This window comes from Bombyx mandarina, chromosome 20 (genome assembly GCF_030267445.1).
Source record: "Bombyx mandarina strain Sakado chromosome 20, ASM3026744v2".
Lineage (NCBI taxonomy): Eukaryota > Metazoa > Arthropoda > Insecta > Lepidoptera > Bombycidae > Bombyx > Bombyx mandarina.
In genome coordinates this window covers 4,781,675-4,801,107 of record NC_143226.1, presented here as the reverse complement: position 1 = coordinate 4,801,107, position 19,433 = coordinate 4,781,675, and the positions used below count along the sequence as shown (strand labels likewise).

Here is a 19,433-nt window from a genome sequence, read left to right as displayed (position 1 = left end):
AAAATTATTTTTAATTTTCCCGGTCATCATTCCTGTCGAACCCCTCGCTTGCGACGAAGGGCTCGGCGAGTAAATAAACCCATAGACACAGCCCACTGAGTTTCTCGCCGGATCTTCTCAGTGGGTCGCGTATCCGATGCGGTGGTATATTCTGCGGAGCATGGCTTTTGCTAGGGTTCGTGTTAGCAACATTGTCAGGTTTGAGCCCCGTGAGCTCACCTACTAGTTAAGGTTCCGCTGATATTTTCTCTTTAGACCATCAGCTTAGGTAGGAAAAAAAAGTTAATTTTCTGAAGAAGCATGACTTTATATATGCCCTGAGAATCGTAATAACCGCAGTTGAGCTTTTTACTTACGCCAATTAAATAATAAGTTATGCCAATACTTATAATCCATAATTCGAACCCGTTGTCATGACAGCAAGGCATGAACCAAATAAACCGGCTAATCAATTTCTATTCCCTTGTAACCCAGTGAATTTTAAGCAGTCGATACCGCGCGTGGGGGTAGGATTGTCGTCTCTGTCACGGCGCCTTTTCTTTCGATCTCAAAATTTTAGTCAATAAGAATCTAATAGATAATGCCTAACATTATAAATGAAGTTAAATTGGATTTCAAGGACGTCCTTTTGCGACCCAAACGGAGCACGTTAAAAAGCAGGAATGACGTAAGTCTATAATTTGTTTTTTATTGTTATGGTTAAATTTCACTTCGATTGTCATTAGTTGGGACTATTTTTTGATCGCCTCTTTACTAAATTAGTTAATCTTGGTTATTCTGTCAAAACCATGTCAAAACGATTGAGAATGTAACAAAAATGGGAATTCTGTGTTAAAATTTAAATCCGTAAATAAATAAAAGGTATTATGGTGGTCACAACTAATTTATTTAGATCACAGTAATTTTGGTGTGCTCATAGTCGCACTGACCTCTGATATTAATAAACAAAAACAAATGACAATAACAATGACGATGTTCCATAAACAGAACGAATTTTACCAAGCTCGGTTGAGCGGAACATTCGCATTACTTGGGGCCAAAACACACGTCGAATGAATCATAGCCACATATGACGTCACAATAACAGTCCGTAAGCCTTGTTTACCCATCTAAGCAATAACAAAGAGACATGGAGAAAAAAAGAAAAAAAATCATGAAATAAAAAAGACACGGTCCTAACTGATTCGTAGCATACCAATATGTCTCGAGATACTACAGAGATCGCCTTCACAAGAAAATGCCTCTGGGCTCCAGTTATTACTGAACAAAACGCCTTTAGTTAGTTTACCTAACTAGGGCACAATAAACGTAATGTTTGTAGAAGACCTTCTGTTTTTATTGACATCGCTTTCCAAATTATTTAGGTAGAACACGAAGCGAACTCATTCCAATAAAACTTTTAAACACAGATGCAATCGCTAAACTAAAAAATGGTTGGCAATAACAGTTCTTCGTTCCTTCGTTTTAAAGTATCAAGACTTTGAAGAGATTTTCGCTGAGCATCAAAAGTGTCGACATGCAAACTTGTCTAGGGTTTTTTTTCATTTTCGAGCAAGCCCTTCATAATAATTGAAGTGATTCTGATAAAGCCTATCGTGGTAGTTGGAGAATTTCTCCGAAAATAATAGGTTTTCATGATGAAATTCAGATACGAAGTTAAATCACAATCGGATGAAAGGCTTAGGAACGCAAAGCGGACAAACGCCACAGAAAATGAAAAAAAGTGATATGCTTTGAAAAGGGATATGCAAAACGCGAGGAGTGCGGGAAACCGCATTGTCCTCTCTCTCTCTATCTCTCTCTTCTTTAACCTATGTCCATGCAACACTGAGTGTAGGTGTCTCCATTGCCTTCCATTCTTTTCGGTCTTTTGCCTTTCGCATCCAGTTCTTGCCAGCTATTTTGACCAAGTCGTTGGTACACCTCATTAGTTGTCTGCCCACGTAACGACGTCCAGTACGAGATCTCCACTCTAGTACTTTTGTGTCCTTTAGTATACATTAGGGACCATATTCAGAAAGAGGAGAATGTTTTAGCAATCCATGGACTCATTATGTGGGTGCCGGGTCCATCGCCTTGCATAGATAGGAGTTGGGAGAATGCTTTTTGATTGGCGACTTTGGTGTAGCTTTGAGAGGCGCTAGCATTTGGGCATTACGCATCAAATGTCAATTTAACCGCAAAATTACAACATGTCTTCGTAGTTTACGCCAGTGTTAGTATAGAAAAGAAATAATTGGTTTTCGTTGAAAATTCAACGTCATCTCAAAGCTACGTCTTCCATTAGATCAAGATCCATCAGGAATATATACGAGCTCATATAGGACAAGATTCACAACAGTCGGCCCAAAATATCGGCTGAAGTAAAATCTATACTAATATATAAATCTACAGTGGTTTTTACGGATGTTCCGTTATAACTACTGAACCGTACATCCGATTGACTTGAACTTGGTATCCATGTAGAAAATACATGTACTTAATGGATAAGCTAATATCTATATGTTGGACTCCCTACACCAGTTGCGGGGGCGTTAATGATAAGAATCTTTGTGGGGGTGAGAAATAATAATAAATCCCAGCAAAGCGGACGGGTACAGCTAGTACCCTTGATTAGTACTCTTATAAAAATGAAAGAATCCGCGAACCGATTGTCATTGAAGATATTTAGAAACTAGATCCGACCTTCGACCTTCTAATGTCAAAATGTTTCGTTTTAACATTGAAAAAGTCACGTGAGGGGCTATTTTGAGTGATTGCAGTAGGTTCCGCGTTGCGAGGCTGACGTGTGGCGATGGCACCGTCCAAATTTTACCTATTACACGGTATCCCTCAATTTTTGACAATTTTATTGTTAGGACAAAAATTTTTCTTGATACTTGGTTCACAAGAAGATTAATCGTGTAAAACGTATTCATCATGGCCTAAAGGACCAGACGCCCAGCGCATTCGTAGCCAGGTTGGCCTGGTCTTAAGTGGTTTCAGGTGGCCATAGACATTAACAACGTAAACGCAGTCACCGATTTTGAGATATAAATGCCGAGTCTCAGCTTTATACCACAAATTCTTCTAGGTACAACAAACGTAATCAATATGCAATGCTATAGTTAATGCGTCTTGGTAAAATGTAGCGGTAATTTTAGTATTTTGTATGATTTATTCGATACAAAATACATTGTTCGAGCTGTGAGATGAGTGACCTACTTCCGCGTCGCGTTGGTCCGCAGCCAAGTATCTGGATCGATTGACGAGCGCCATTTCAATTCAACTTAAGTTTCGATAAACTAGGAAATTCAACTAGGTACAGCACGTTGTATGGCTGGATTTATAGGAGCATGGATAGGCCATACTCTCAGGAGTAATTTCGATGAACAAGGAAATTCAAGTGGGTATAGCACTTTGTATGGCTGGATTTATAGGAGCATGGATAGGCCATACTCTCAGGAGCAATTTCGATGAACAAGTAAATTCAAGTGGGTACAGCACTTTGTATGGCTGGATTTATAGGAGCATGGATAGGCCATACTCTCAGGGGCAATTCCGATGAACAAGGAAATTCAAGTAGGTACAGCACTTTGTATAGCTGGATTTATAGGAGCATGGATAGGCCATACTCTCAGGAGGAATTTCGATGAACAAGGAAATTCAAGTGGTTACAGGACTTTGTATGGCTGGATTTATAGGAGCATGGATAGGCCATACTCTCAGGAGCAGTTTTGATGAGCAAGGAAATTCAAGTGGGTACAGGACTTTGTATGGCTGGATTTATAGGAGCATGGATAGGCCATACTCGCAGGAGCAATTTCGATGAACAAGGAAATTCAAGTGGGTATAAGACTTTGTATGGCTGGATTTATAGGAGCATGGATAGGCCATACTCTCAGGAGTAATTTCGATGAACAAGGAAATTCAAGTGGGTATAGGACTTTGTATGGCTGGATTTATAGGAGCATGGATAGGCCATACTCTCAGGAGTAATTTCGATGAACAAGGAAATTCAAGTAGGTACAGCACTTTGGTATGGCTGGATTTATAGGAGCATGGATAGGACATACTCTCAGGAGTAATTTCGATGAACAAGATAATTCAAGTAGGTACAGCACTTTGTATGGCTGTATTTATAGGAGCATGGATAGGCCATACTCTCAGGAGCAGTTTTGATGAACAAGATAATTCAAGTAGGTACAGCACTTTGTATGGCTGTATTTATAGGAGCATAGATAGGCCATACTCTCAGGAGGAATTTCGATGAACAAGGAAATTCAAGTGGGTACAGCACTTTTTATAGGAGGTTTATAGGAGCATAGATAGGCCACATTCTTAGGAAGCACATTTCAAGGCAAGCCCTGGAACGGACCTCCTTGGGCAAGAACTATGGTAGCTGGGATGAATACAGTCTGGCTAAACTGGCCCGAGGTAAAGCGCGTAGCCTGAGACCAGTCGCAATGGCGAAGTCCTGTTGAAGCCCCACATGGGATCTTAGGAACTTAAACGACCCAACAAACGGCACTTTGTAAAATTGCATTAGTAAATATAATACTATGTGTCATTAAAAATAATGGAAGATATTTCTTTGTTGCGGCTAGAGTTTTTTTTTTAATGCTTAGACAGAGGACCAGGGTCACAATTCATCTGGTGTTTGATGGTGTTGGCATTACTGCTTCACGGCAGAAATACGGATTCACGGCAGGGTGATGGTACCTACCCGCGCGGACTCATAAAAGGTCCTACCACCAGTAATTACGCAAATTATAATAGACGGTAGTACAAGCGGATTTATAATATACCGTAATCAAAGTAACCAATGGAAAAAACTAAGATAGAAAAATAACCGAATATTCGTTTTTCTCACTCGGTGCAGATTTTCAATAAACCGACTGTTACAATTGGAGCCGGGCCAAAAATATTTCACATTTTAACTACATTACTGTATTTCAGTTACGTAATCTTAAATAATTCGAATATTCCGTGTGGATATTTCGTAATTTTACTGGTGGTACGACCTCTAGAGTCCGCACGGGTAGGTACCACCGCCCTGCCTATTTAAGCAGTAATGCGATTCGGTTTGAAGGGCGGGGCAGCCGTTGTAACTATACTTGAGTCCTTAGAACTTATATCTCAAGTTGGGTGACGCATTTACGTTGTAAATGTCTATGGCCTCCAGTAACCACTTAACACTAGGTGGGCTGTGAGCTTGTCCACACATCTATGCAATCAAAAAAAAACATGGCGATATTAACTTGATACTTGCCGATTTCTCAGCTCACTGCGTTACCCTGTCGAATCACAGTTATTGATAAATTATATTTTGCTTTCGTTCCAGGTCGATTTGTACCGGGAGATCACGTTCAAGAATTCAGGGCAGACGTACCGAGGTGTCCCGGTAATGGCGAGCAACATGGACACCGTAGGCACCTTCGAAATGGCACAGGAGTTATCGAAGGTAATGAATATGATTTTGATTCTGAGGCAACGAGAACTTTCATCATAATTACTATAACTAGAGGTCCCGCAGTAGTCGAAATTCGACTATAATTAATTGGAATTGTTAGTTTGTACACTATTATTGTATTTTATGCTTCTATAATCACAAATTTCGCCAAGGCTACTCTATAAAAAATATTAATAAAGACAAACAATATTTTATCTATTCTCAATTTGACCACAGACGTCAAGAACAAAAGTTTGACAATAAATAGTATGCATGCGTGTGTGCGTCAAATACATGGTATGTAGTGTGTGTAATGTTTTCTTTATTGATTTAATGTATCTTTTATGCATTATTTTAAAATTATATTAGCATTGTGCACTTCTTCTCTATATTCTCTATAAGTGTTGAAAATTTCATATTCCTCCGTCCGCGCAATTTTCGTAAAAAGGGGTACAAAGTTTTTGCTTCACGTATTAATATATAGATTATTATCGGTGAACTAGAAATAATTGTTGGCTGTTGATCGAAATTCGACCGTAACACTTGAAGATTTAGATTTATTTCATACATTTCTATATAGTATTTGATATATCGCACTTTTAGAATTGAAGTGTCTTATTCTAAAATTCGCCAAAAAATAAACGCCAAAAAACCGAATTGAAGAATTGTAATCTTTTAGTTTCGATTTTAATACTTTTTAAGGTATCTGCTTGATTTAAAAGAGACGGAAAGAATAAGTTTGTCCTTTTCTAGACTAAAAGAGACTGCTTAAGAGATAGAATACAACTAAAACACTAGTATACATACTAAAAGAGACTGCTTAACAGATAGAATACATGTTTATAAGTCGTTAAAATTATAAAACTCATTTCCTAAAAATTTTTAGTTATGTCACTTCAATTCTAAAGGTGCAAAATACTTTATTGAAATTTATAAATTTCAAAAAAGAAATTGCTGTTTGCATTTTTTTTAAATACGTAATGCTCATGAGTCGTCGTTAGCTAATAAATAAATAAAGTCGTTAATCGTCCGTGACCACGTAAATTGTAAAGCATTTGATACGTTTACAAAAAACAAATTACGATCTTTGATCCTTATTTTTTTGTTTTCCTACCTATGCTGATAGCCTTGAGAGGCTATTTCAGCTTCGCCTTAACGTTTGTAGGTGAGTTCACGGGGCTCAAACCGGAGAGTTGCTAACACTGACCCTAGCAAGAGCAGTGCTTCGCAGAATCTACCACCGGATCGGAAACGCGACCCACGGAGAAGATCCGGCGAGAAACTCAGTGGGCCCATATTCTTTTGTGACTAAAGTAATATAGACAGTCGATAAATAAGGCCTGGCCTGAGCTAATTGGTTGCCGGTACTGATAGAGCTCGCGATGTGAAGACAAATTCAATATTTTGCTTACTCGCTATCCCGCTTTCGAACCAGTGTGGTTAGTGCGAGTATTTTAACGTTCTCGATAGCGTAAAAGTTAACTCAAACTTGTATAGAGTTGGAATGTTTGTCTACGTTTGCCGCTAGGGGCGCTGTTTCAACTACACACGAATTTGAGTTAAGTTTTACGCTATAATGAACGTAATAAGTTCGCACTAAGCACACATGACGCCTATACGATAAAGTTTTTATTGCTTAGTTGGGTGAACGAACTCACGGCCCATCGGGTATTAAGTGGTGGTGGTAAATGCTGCCAACTAACTTGAGATATAAGTTCTAGGGTCTCAGTATAGTACAGCGACTGCTCCATCAAACCGAAACGCATACTGATTCACGGCAGAAATAGGTAGAGTGGTGGTACCTACTTACCCGTGCGGACTCAAGACATCCTACCACCAGATATATATACGTATGTATTCCACGATGGTTTGCTTTTCGTGGCTGTTGAAAAAAGCTAATTAAGCTGAATCAATAACTGTTAATTTGTACGTACTCGTCGAGCTCGACAAAGAGTTCGACGTGCAACCTAACCCATGCATCAGCCCGCTGAGTTTCTCGCCGGATCTTCTCAGCGGGTCGCGATTCCGATCCGGTAGTAGATTCATTCGCTAAGCAGCTGCTCTTAAGTTGTTAGATCTCCTTTGGAGGCGCCCGGGCAGCTGTTAGCAAATCCCACCCCTCCTGGCTGAGCCTTTGCTCGCCCACCTGTCCTGATGAAACTGGAAAAGTCTCCGGGCCACCAGTAATCTTTCAATCATAAAAAAAAAGAAAACGTATGAAGGATTTTAATCGTGAGATCCCCTTGACTAGAGTATTCGTTATAATAATAAAACAAATAATGTTTATATTAAGCTCGTTGTTCTTAGAACGGAAAAATGTTATGTATCTATATACATATGTATTCATTATAAACAGAGTAGTTTCCGTTTCCTGTCGTTCATTGTTATTGTCAAAACAACTATTGTATTCTTTTGTCTATCAGAGATTAAGCCATGTGGTATGAATATACTTTTTTTTATTTTTTTTATTGCTTAGATGGGTGGACGAGCTCACAGCCCACCTGGTGTTAAGTGGTTACTGGATCCCATAGACATCTACAACATAAATGCGCCACCCACCTTGAGATTTAAGTTCTAAGATCTCGGTATAGTTACAACGGCTGCCCTACCCTTCAGAGCGAAACGCATTACTGCTTCACGGCAGAAATAGGCAGGGTGGTCATATCTACCCGCGCAGACTCACAAGAGGTCCTACCACCAGTAAAATTGTTGTTTGTTGTGCAGTTGTATTTAATATATTGGTATACAATATTCGACATTTGCCTCATCTTTGACCTTTGCCCTACAATGTCTATGCTCAGCTTGACGCTAAAGCAAAGAAACATTTTGTTTTTATTACCTACCCGCGTGGACTCACAAGAGGTCCTACCACCAATAAAAAACTTTTTTTTCTACCTATACTGATAGCCTTGAGAGGCTATATCAGCTTCTTCTTGACGTATAGGTGAGCTCACGGGGCTCAAACCGGGAGTGTTGCTAACACTGGCTCTAGCAAGAGCAGTGCTTCGCAGAATCTACCACCGGATTGGAAACGCGATCCACTGAGAAGATCCGGCGAGAAACTCAGTGGGCTGTGTCTATGGTGAATATACTGAGTACATCATTATATGAGAGTACCGTTCTTTTGGCTTGGATTTTTATGCATTACATTTTTTGTGGAGACCCCCCACAAAAAATGTACTCTATTGTTATGGTCTCATCACGAGCCGAGAGCTGACCCGTCTTAGCCCACTGAGTTTCTCGTCGGATCTTCTCAGTGGGTCGCAATTCCGATCCGGTGGTAGATTCAGCGAAGCACTGCTCTTGCTAGGGCCAGTGTTAGCCAAATTCTGTCAGGTTGAGCCCGTGAGGCTCACCTACCCATCCGGGTGTAGCTGGAATTGAAGTCGTCGTGGCCTAAAGGATAAGACGTCCGGTGCATATGTGCTAAGCGATGCACCGGTGTTCGAATCCCGCAGGCGGGTACCAATTTTTCTAATGAAATACGTACTCAACAAATGGTCACGATTGACTTTCACGGTGAAGGAATAATCTAAATAATCGTGTAATAAAAATGAAACCCGCAAAATTATAATTTGCGTAATAACTGGTAGGAACTCTTGTGAATCCACGCGGATAGGTACCACCACCTTGCCTATTTCTGTCGTGAAGCAGTAATGCAAAAAAAAACCCTCTTAGCCTACCAGCGAATAGATAGGAAAAAAATGACCTGAAGTGAATCTCATCAATCTGGTTCACATTTCAGCACGGACTCTTCACTTGCATACACAAGTACTACTCGGCCGAGGACTGGAAGAAGTTTTCTGATGCGCATCCAGAATGCTTGGAGCAAATGGGTGAGAGCTTAATTTAGTATCGCGTTTTTCTAACATGATCAATAAATGCATTTTTGAAATTGAATAATGTGTAAGCAAAGGATCAGTGGAAATTGTGTTTTTTTGATTTTAAATATTTATAGCTGCACGCAAAAACCCATTGCTGGCGTGGCGACGCATACCGTGGCGACGCTTCGCCGCTTTATATGATATTATATATTATTTATACATATATACAATGTATATGTAGTAGTGTGTACGATGTGGAGACGCGTCGCCATGCGCAAATGACTGTTTTTTAATATTAATAATATTTTATTTTTCATTACCTATATGCCACATGAATTTCTTGTCGTAAACGATCCTTTTATGGACTATAGGTACCTGTACAAAATAATATCAATGTTTCACATCTTCCAGCCTTCCCGCGATGGCTCATTTTTTATTAAGATGGTAGTATCGTACAGCTGATGTTTGTGGTTACCATTTACTCCTTTTTACTATCGTACCTACCGAAAGTAGAGCAGAATTTATTCTCACTGCATATCCAGAGATCTTCTTTTCACTGCTCCGAATGGACTCCGCGGTGTTCTTTCGGGGGCTTGGCGGGTTTCAACAGAGACCAGAGTAGTAGACAGTTTGTCTGTGTCCCCTGACATGGTTGATTATAAGCCGTATGGTGCTCTGGCTCCTCCACCTCCTCTTTGCACCGCTCTCCTCATTACTAAGGGTCGTGACTCCCCCGCCGCATCATTCTCTCATATACAAATGTTCTCAATCTGCTACGATCCTGGGCCTCGTGTAGGGCATCGTGGAGTTTGAAGTCCAGACCGAATTTGTTCCAACTATCACGTGGAACTGCCTCCTCTGGCTACAGAGGCAATAAAAACAAACAGAGCTAGTTCGAGGTGATCTGTGTGCTTAGCCCGAGTTTTTAACGTTCTCGATAGCGTAAAAGTTAACTCAAATTCGTATTCAGTTGGAACAGCGCCTCTAGCGGCAAACATAGGCAAACGTTCCAACTACATATAAATGTAAGTTAACTTTACGCTATCGATGATCCCGATCCACTAACGGTGCTTTTAGGTACCTCAAGCACCGGTCATCGTTCACGTCAAACGGTTCAACTCAAATTTGTATTCAGTTGGAATAGCGCCCCTAGCGGCAAACGCAAGCAAAGGCTCCAAATCCAAATTTGAGTTAACTTTTACGCTATCGAGAACGTTACAAAACTCGCATCAAGGACAATGTTGTGATTGTCGACAGCCGCGAGCTCTGGCACCGCGGAGGCTGACTTCGAGCGTCTCACGGAGATCCTGAAGACGGTCGCCGACATCAAGTTCATCTGTCTGGACGTGGCGAACGGGTATTCTCAGCACTTCGTCGAGTACGTCCGGAGGGTTCGGGCTGCCTTCCCGAAGCACACTATCATTGTGAGCATCCTTAAAACCGACCTCTCCCGTTACGAATATAGGAGAAGAAGAAAAGACCTTTGAGACATTGAGGAAGGCAATCCAGACAAACTCACGCTGGTACAGCGAGAAATCCGCTATACGATTATTTATTATTTGTTTTATTACTTAGATGGGTGGACGAGCTCACAGCCCACCTGGTGTTAAGTGGTTACTGGAGCCCATAGACATCTATCACGTAAATGCCGTCATCCACCTTGAGATATAATTTCTAAGGTCTCAGTATAGTTACAATGGCTGCCCCACCCTTAAAACCGAAAAGCATTACTACTTCACGGCAGAAATAGGCGGGGTGGTGGTACCTACCCGTGAGGACTCACAAGAGGTCCTAACACCATTAATTACGCAAATTATAATTTTACGGGTTGATTTTTATTACACTGTGTTATTCCTTCACTTTAGGCCACGATGTAGGGTTATTGAGGTAATTTGCTGGTGGTAGAGTAGTAGAGCCCGCATGGGTAGGTAACACCAGTCTTTTCGTAACGCGGCTTGAAGTGTGGGCCAGCCGTTTTACTATAATTGAGTTGACAGCGTTTTAATGAATTGAGACTTTTAACTCGTGCCTCCTTACAACCCCTCCACTAAATGTAATCGCACAATAATTGGAGATTGCTCTTATCCAGTCCTGGTGGCTCCTTATGACATTTATGTTTTTTTTTTTATTGCTTAGATGGGTGGACGAGCTCACAGCCCATCCGGTGTCAAGTGGTCACTGGAGACTGGTAAATGCGCCACCCACCTTTAGATATAAGTTATATGGTCTTAAGTATAGTTACAACCGCTGCCCCACCTTTCAAACCGAAACGCATTAATGCTTCACGGCAGAGATAAATGGGGTGGTGGTGCCTACCCACGCGGACTCATAAGAGGTCCTACCACCACTAACTATGAGAACTATTATATAACCGCTTTAGTGTTACTAGTATATTGCTTCTTCTATTTCCAGGCAGGTAACGTGGTGACCGGTGAAATGGTCGAGGAGTTGATTCTATCCGGAGCTGATATCATCAAGGTAATTAGTATCATTAGTTCAAACCTATTGATTAGCGTAGATAGAGAGGCAAGGCTTAGCGAGGCCTAACTACCACTATTTCGTAACAGAAATAGGATACCCCGCAGATGGGTATCAAAGAAATGTACTTATTACATCTAATTTGTGCTTACGAATTACCCATTGAGTTTCTCGCCGGAACTTTCGGGTGGGTCGCAATTTCGATCCGATGGTAGATTCAGCGAAGTAATGTTCTTGCTAGGGCTAGTGTTAGCAGTTATGTCAGCTTGAGCGCCATGAGTTCACCTACCGATCCGCGCGATTTTGGAATAGCCCCTTAGGCTAGGTTTAGGTTTAGGCAAGAAAAAAATAGGTTTAGGCAAGAAAAAAAAAGCTTACGAACGAATTGGCGATGAATGAAATTGTTATTAAAAAATTAAGCACTAATTTTAATTATTCGTACAATTGACTTCGTTCTCATGTCTCAAGATGGGTCTTGTGAGGCTTACAGATTCCAGTAGCCGCGACAAAGAATTAGACTTTACAATTTGGGTATTCCGGATGTTTCCAGGTTGGTATCGGCCCGGGATCGGTCTGTACGACCCGTATCAAAACCGGCGTGGGGTACCCGCAGCTATCAGCCGTCATCGAATGCGCTGACGCTGCCCATGGCCTCAAAGGGCATATTATATCGGTGAGTTTTAAACTGGATACATCAGTGTCACTTTGCAGCCGTTTTCTATTGACAATCGTCCGTCAGTTAGATGGATTCTCAGCAGCGTTGATAGCTTCGGAGACTGGCCAGGATGGGTCGGGCCAATGCGTGGAGCTATGGCCTATAAATAAATATACAGGCATCTTTAGTGCAGTCGTTGATGAGAGTTGGGTATACCAGATGATATGTCAAAAAATGTTCTCTGCGCGCAAATATTTAATGGTATTATAAGCTCGCTCGGTAAAGTACCATCATTCTCTCTAGTTCTGCCGCGAAGCCGCCTTCTTTGGACCCTAAAGCTCTAAAGACCTAAAGCTCTAAAGCCCTAAAGACCCTAAAGGTCAGATCCTCGAGTTTCGCAGTTTCTGAAAATGCTTGGGCAACTTCAAGCGTCAACGTCTTGTCATTTTAAACTCGTTGGATCGTCTTTTGGGGATTTCCTACATAACCATACAGCTCGCCACATTTTCAAGGAATTTCTGGTGTGATAAACATGTTTAAACGTTTTATTCATTAAAAGCCCATCTAGTGTACTTTTTAGGCAGATCTTTTTTTGGCTATTATTGGAATCTTCGGTGCATTTAGATGTTTTTTGTCATAATTCTTACTGGCACCATAAAGGGCACTTTATGACGTATATCGAATACCGTATTTAAATACTTGGAGCATCGTACTATCGAATCGCCAGCCCAACAGAAAATATTTAATTTACTATCATTAGGGCTTTTTGGGATCATGCGTGGACAGATCCCAGTATCTTCTGCGTATTTCTGCCGCGTTCAATCTTATACCTTAAAACGAGCAATTCTTGTATATAATTCTGTATATAATTATAATTGTTAAATTGTAATTCTTGTATATCAATTACAATCTCTCAGAAACGGCTCCAACGATTTTCATAAAAGGACAATGCCCATTTTCTTAGGGCGTTTGGGCCCTAAAAAAAGTTGTCGGGTCATGATGGTTTTAACTTAATTTGATAGACTAAGAAATATCGTTTCACATTCAGAAAACGATTTTTATATTCTCACCCAGGTTTAAGAGAAATCTGTTTTTTTCTGCAGCTAAAATTAAGTTGTTAATTGTTTTCTTCGAAATCAATAATCGCTCTCATCATTATTTACAGTATTAAATAAGTTAATTGTGGTTAATGTTGCTAGAAATAAGCCCTTACGTACATTTTATTATTATTACATCCTCAAAATAATAATAAAATGAAATGAAATCCGTTGTTGTTGTTTTTAAATTCGCCAATAAGCCTGCTTATTGAAAGAGCGTAGCCTATACAGCCTAGTCTGTCGTAGTTATATATTTTTTAAATGTCAATAAAAAGCCGGTTTATCTCTTTTTATTACTTTTAGGAGTTTTGACGTCAACTCGATGAATAGCACATTCAGTGAGCGTGAATTTCCGCAGACCTTTTATCTTGAAAAAAAAAAAAACAGTCACTGTTATGTTAGCCACAGTTTTATTCCAATGCCTCAATAATCGTGAACAACGATTATTGACGTTTAATACACAAAACAACACCCAATTTGTATCTTACACATCACAATAAACTATTAAAAAAATATTAAAATAAAACTTCAAGTGATGCTTCAGTCGGGTTGCTGCCAAAACTCTCTGATCATATATAATCAGAATAATGGTAGGCCATTGAGATTTTTACTAATGGAATCATTAATATCTAAAAATATTAAATAATTCATGGATTTAAGTAATAATAATTATTAAAATATATAAATATTTAATTAAACAACGATAAACTAAAAAGTCTATAACCATTAGCTATTTTTTTAATTTGTTGTTCAAGTCACAGACTCTTTCTCTCTTTCGTTTGGCAGCATATAGGTTTACTATAAGGCTGTATGGGCTAATCCCTTTGCCTATTGGCGAATTTAAAAACTATGGCACTCCGTTTTGGGATTTTGTCAAATAAGTAATTTATTTTTTTGTAAAACAATGCCAGGGTGAAAGAAATGTTGATTCATAAACTAAACAACGTGAAAAAATAAGGCATAGTTTTTCAAGTACAAATAGTTTTGACATGAAGTTGGCCCACTTTTGGGCATTGTCCTTTAGTATACAGGGAATTTCGGGGGCGATAAATCGATCTAGCTACGATTTATTTTCAGAAAATGTTGTTTTATTCGTGTTTTCAATAATCAACTTTATCGATAATCAACTTTATGACTCTTCCCGACATCTATTGGCGAATAATAATACTATTTTTCTTAATTGAGGGCAACTAACCGCTTTAAAGACATAACAAGATTGCCTTATCAAAAAAAAAACCATCGTCATCGTCTAGTAATAAATAAATATTATTAAATTAACGGGAACAAATCATGGACGGTAATCCGGCTCCATACATATTATATGGTTAATAAACATCCAGGTATGGAGCAAAATTCATCACACAAATGCTTGCACGATGTGGGAATAGAACCCGCGACCCTAGACGCAACAATCTAGACTGCTAACTATTGCACCGCCGAGTCAGTCAAATTCACCTTCGACTCGTGTCTCAAGATGAGGGCGTCTGCTCTCTCAAGATGAGGGCGTCTGCTCATCTAGAGCAATCATTATAAAAACTATAGGTCCTGTCCGTGGTCAGGACGGGGGCTGCACCTGTCCTGGGGACGTGGCGAAGGCGTTCGGAGCGGGGGCTGACTTCGTGATGGCTGGCGGGATGTTCGCGGGCCACGACCAGTGCGGGGGCGACGTCGTCACGCACCCCGACGGGAGGAAGGTCAAGCTGTTCTACGGGATGTCATCCTCCACCGCCATGCTGAAGCATTCCGGAGGGGTCGCTGACTACAGGTCCTCCGAAGGTAAAAGCGTTAATGGTTTTCGCGTTTCATGATTTTTATTTTTTTAAAGGTATTTTACGACTTTGGCAACTAAGGCCTTTAAGTCATGTCTTATTTTAATTTATATTCTTATTTTTATGAAAAAACTAGCCGTACTCGCCCGCTTCGCTGGGCATTTAAAATTAACATTATTATTTATTGTCATTATTATTAGGGAGTCCAACACTCATATAAATATTAGCTTATCCATTAAGTACATGTATTTTCTACATGGATACCAAGTTTCAAGTCAATCGGATGCACGGTTCAGTAGTTATAACGGAACATCCGTGAAAACCACTATAGGTTTATATATTAGTATAGATGATAACATGAAGTGAAATGCAATGAAATGAGGATGATTAATTTGAGACCTTAACCAACTGAGATGAAATAAAATAAAATGAGATGAGATGATATGGGATGAAATATAATCTAAGTAAAATGGTGGTCATTTACTGAGATGTTTTCAGTGAATTTTTTGGAGGATCCCGAGAAGTTATGTTCAGCGGCTTTGTTTCATTTTCCCACATTTGTGCATATTTCACAGATATTAATCAGTTAATAAACCACCGTTATTACACATTTAAACCTGAAGAAACACTAAATAGACAAAATAAAACAAATCACACAACTTCCCTCCTCGTGTTCCCGCCAAAAAGTCCTCGCGTTTCATGAGCCGGTTTCGAACTAGGTTAGATTAGCCAGCGGCTCTCAACCTTTTTGATTCAGCACTCTTACATACATGCACTTTTTTGTAGTGGAAATGAAGGTAGGTATGAATAAATAAGCGAATACTACCGACACTTTTTAAATCTATATATCTATATACCTATATAAAAATGAATTGCTGTTCGTTAGTCTCGCTAAAACTCGAGAACGGCTGGACCGATTTTGGTCTTGAATTATTTGTGGAAGTCCAGAGAAGGTTTAAAAGGTAGATAAATATGAAAATGCTCGGAATTAAAAAAAAATTACAATGTTGTTTTTCCTTTGATGTGTGGAGGACACATCAAAGGTCGGACGGATTCCTTTTGTTTGTTTTAAGTTTATTTTATACAAAAGTTTAGGTATTTTATTTATCGATTGAGGCACTAAGAAGTCTGCCGGGTCAGCTAGTCTGATATATTTTCGAATTTCAGGTAAAACCGTTGAAGTGGAATACCGAGGTGACGTTGCGATAACGGTCAAGGATATTCTGGGTGGTCTCAGGTCGGCCTGCACTTACGTGGGAGCGGCAAGGCTCAGGGAACTGCCCCGTAGAGCCACCTTCATCCGGTGCTGCAGGCAGGTCAACGACACCTTCTCTTAATTTATACGTTCCTGGTACTTTAATATTTTAATTCAAAGCGGTCTTTGCTTAGATTTTTTTTTATGATTATTGCTCTAACAGACCCATAAGGTCGGACGTATCAGTTTACAGAAGAACAAATGTGAGTTTTATAGACTTTATCACTAGGCTGTTTTTTATAATGTCACAACAGAAGTTACGACCTTGTTGAACTAGGTCCATCACGTTCCACGATTAATTTTGAAAATCATAACGCATTCTATCAATTTTAAATTTCTATTCTTGTATATTATGAGTTTTATAGACTTTATCACTAGGCTGTTTTTTATAATGTCAACAAAAAAGAAGTTACGACTTTGTGAAATTATATCTATCACGTTCCACGATTAATTTTGAAAATCACAAAGCATTCTTTCAATTTTGAATTACATGCTGTTCTTGTATATTATTAATACAACTGATATTTTTTTGGTAGATGACGTAAATCCTTGGAATTATGTGAGCCTGGTAGTTTGTTTTCAAAACGCCACAAAATTTATCATTTTTGTAATATTAAAAAGCTACGTTACTAAAAAAATATATATATACATTATCTTCATAAAGTTATAAATGCAGCCTTAGGACAACGGCAAAACTTAGTATTGAAATATCTATTAGCTATCCTAAGGGAATTTCACTTCCCTAAGCTGTTCGTTCTAATTTCGAATTTAAATTTCTGAACAACAAAAAAATCTCTTTCTCTCTCTCTCTGTCTGCCTGTCTGTACTCCTGGTATTTAAAAGAAGTTATATTACGTGACAGAGTTACTGTGTCAACTCTTTTGAGTTATAGGACCCTGGTACTTTTTATATCAAGACAAAGTTTTATTTATGAATCAATTTCTGGTTAAAAATAGAAATAAATTGCTAAAAAAAAAAATCTAGGCACAATTTTTTTAATGTTTAGTTAGGTAAAATGCATTTTTCAAAAGACAATCGTTAGAAAGAAAGTACACAATATTATTTATTAATATTTTAACTTTTAAATATATATTTTTTGCACAAAAGCTATATGAATTATTAAAATATAAACATAAATAATACCTATTCAATAGCAATTTCAATAAATAAGCCTAACTAGATTTACAATAGGATGTCTTGTTTGTTAGAATTTGAAAAAAATATATTTGATTACCGTAGACTAATAATAATTAGAATACCAAAGAAGTTATGGCATCTTTTGAAAATAGTGCTTCTCCGTTTTCATATAGGGGAAATTTAGAAAATTTTAGCTAAATATTAAAAATAGATAGTTTTATACATAATAACTTTTATACACACTTGCTTGAACGCTAAATGCTGGTGCTAATATCTTTTCTAAATAATTATTTACGTTTTATCTAGACGTTAAGTTCGGCGTGGAGGCATATCTATCTTGCAAATTACACAAATTCAAATCTATACTGGGTGTTAGGAGACCGCTTTTGCCTTTTTTGATTTAGTGTTTCATTGCTGGTTTTTTTTAGATAATATTATGTAATTTTTATGAAACTATTTGTTCATTTAGCTATACCGACATGATACAGCGTAAATAATGCTAATATAAAAAAATTGTTATTTTTAAATCAGGGTCGATTTTTTTATGTCCCATCAAAGTTGTCATTAGTACTATCGTCTGTCTTCGTTTTCAGAGGCGGTCTCCGAAACACCCGGTATATTATTAATAGGCAAAGATAAAAGAATCATTTTTCCCGCTATTTTGTTTAGTAACCTATTGACAAGTTTGAGGAGTATTTAAAAAGAAAATGTAATCTTTTTTCGAAATTACAATAAAAAAAAGACAAAATAAGCATAAAATTAAACTAAATCTTTATCTATCTGTAATTAAGGTTTAATTTCGATAGTTGGACGGAAACTGATTAATTTTAAATAAAAAATTTAGTTTTTTTTTCTAAATGAATAAGTCGATTTAAAGATTATAGCTTTGAGGTTGATGAAATGGAAGTTTGAGATTACGATCGCCTTTATTACAGTGCAGTCGAAACAATCGACCTCATGTCTCAAAGAAGACGGCGGATCCATTTGAAATCAGGCGGCATGGCTTCTCCACGGTAGATATAGCTATAAATGTCGAACGTTATATATCTAGATAATATCTTAATTATAATTTGTTATTTTATTATAGTATATTTTTTAATTATTGTATTTTTTAAATCTATTTTATGAATGATTTATTGTAATGATTTTGTTTAAGGATCATAAAAGACGAATCTTTATAAATTATGAAAAGCGACTTGTTGATATCAAATTAAAGCTAACTTACAATTATTTATAATGTTATTTCTTTCACTTAATCCCCTAAACCACAAATACCATTAATTTTTAATTATGCTCAATTCCCTCCGTCTTCCCTTATCCCTATGCTCTGATTGTCAGCACCAGCATCATCAGCCCGCGGTTCACCACTGCAGGATATGGGCATCTCCCCCAATTTACGAATTTCCAATATGGTGATTGTAACAATACCCAAAATATAATCGCAAAATAAAATGCATCACGGCAGAATATCCAATAAGACTGAGCAAAGAATAAAAAACAAAAAAATTATGTGTGCAAGTCACACGGTAGAAGTGAAACTTATGAATAATAAAAATAATCGCAAGGTTTTTTTTTTTCCTACCTAAGCTGGTAGCCTGGAGCGGCTATTCCAGCGTAACCGTAACTAGTAGGTGAGCTCACGGGGCTCAAACCTGACCACGATGCTAACACGAACCCTAGCAAGAGTCGTGCTTCGCAGAATCTACCACCGGATTGGAATCGCGACCCACTGAGAAGATCCGGCGAGAAACTTAGTGGGCTGTGTCTGAGAGTTAATTTACTCGTCG

General features: G+C 38.5%; 1 protein-coding gene across 1 annotated transcript; it reads left to right on the top strand.

Moving 5' to 3' along the window:
* Positions 1-477: 477 nt before the first annotated feature.
* Positions 478-18,883, top strand: LOC114247904 (GMP reductase 1). The gene is made up of 8 exons (XM_028180984.2): positions 478-667; positions 5,324-5,443; positions 9,177-9,267; positions 10,513-10,679; positions 11,668-11,733; positions 12,284-12,406; positions 15,045-15,261; positions 16,422-18,883. Exons 1-8 carry the CDS (start codon positions 581-583, stop codon positions 16,589-16,591), a joined length of 1,041 nt encoding a protein of 346 aa, XP_028036785.2. The 5' UTR covers positions 478-580; the 3' UTR covers positions 16,592-18,883.
* The last annotated feature ends 550 nt before the right edge of the window (positions 18,884-19,433 follow it).

Excerpts from the sequence above, each read along its gene's own strand:
- LOC114247904 (XM_028180984.2), top strand. The coding sequence starts at position 581 with ATGCCTAACATTATAAATGAAGTTAAATTGGATTTCAAGGACGTCCTT. Across the intron at positions 668-5,323 it reads CGTTAAAAAGCAGGAATGAC|GTCGATTTGTACCGGGAGAT; the intron begins GTAAGTCTATAA and ends CTTTCGTTCCAG. Across the intron at positions 12,407-15,044 it reads TCAAAGGGCATATTATATCG|GACGGGGGCTGCACCTGTCC; the intron begins GTGAGTTTTAAA and ends GTCCGTGGTCAG.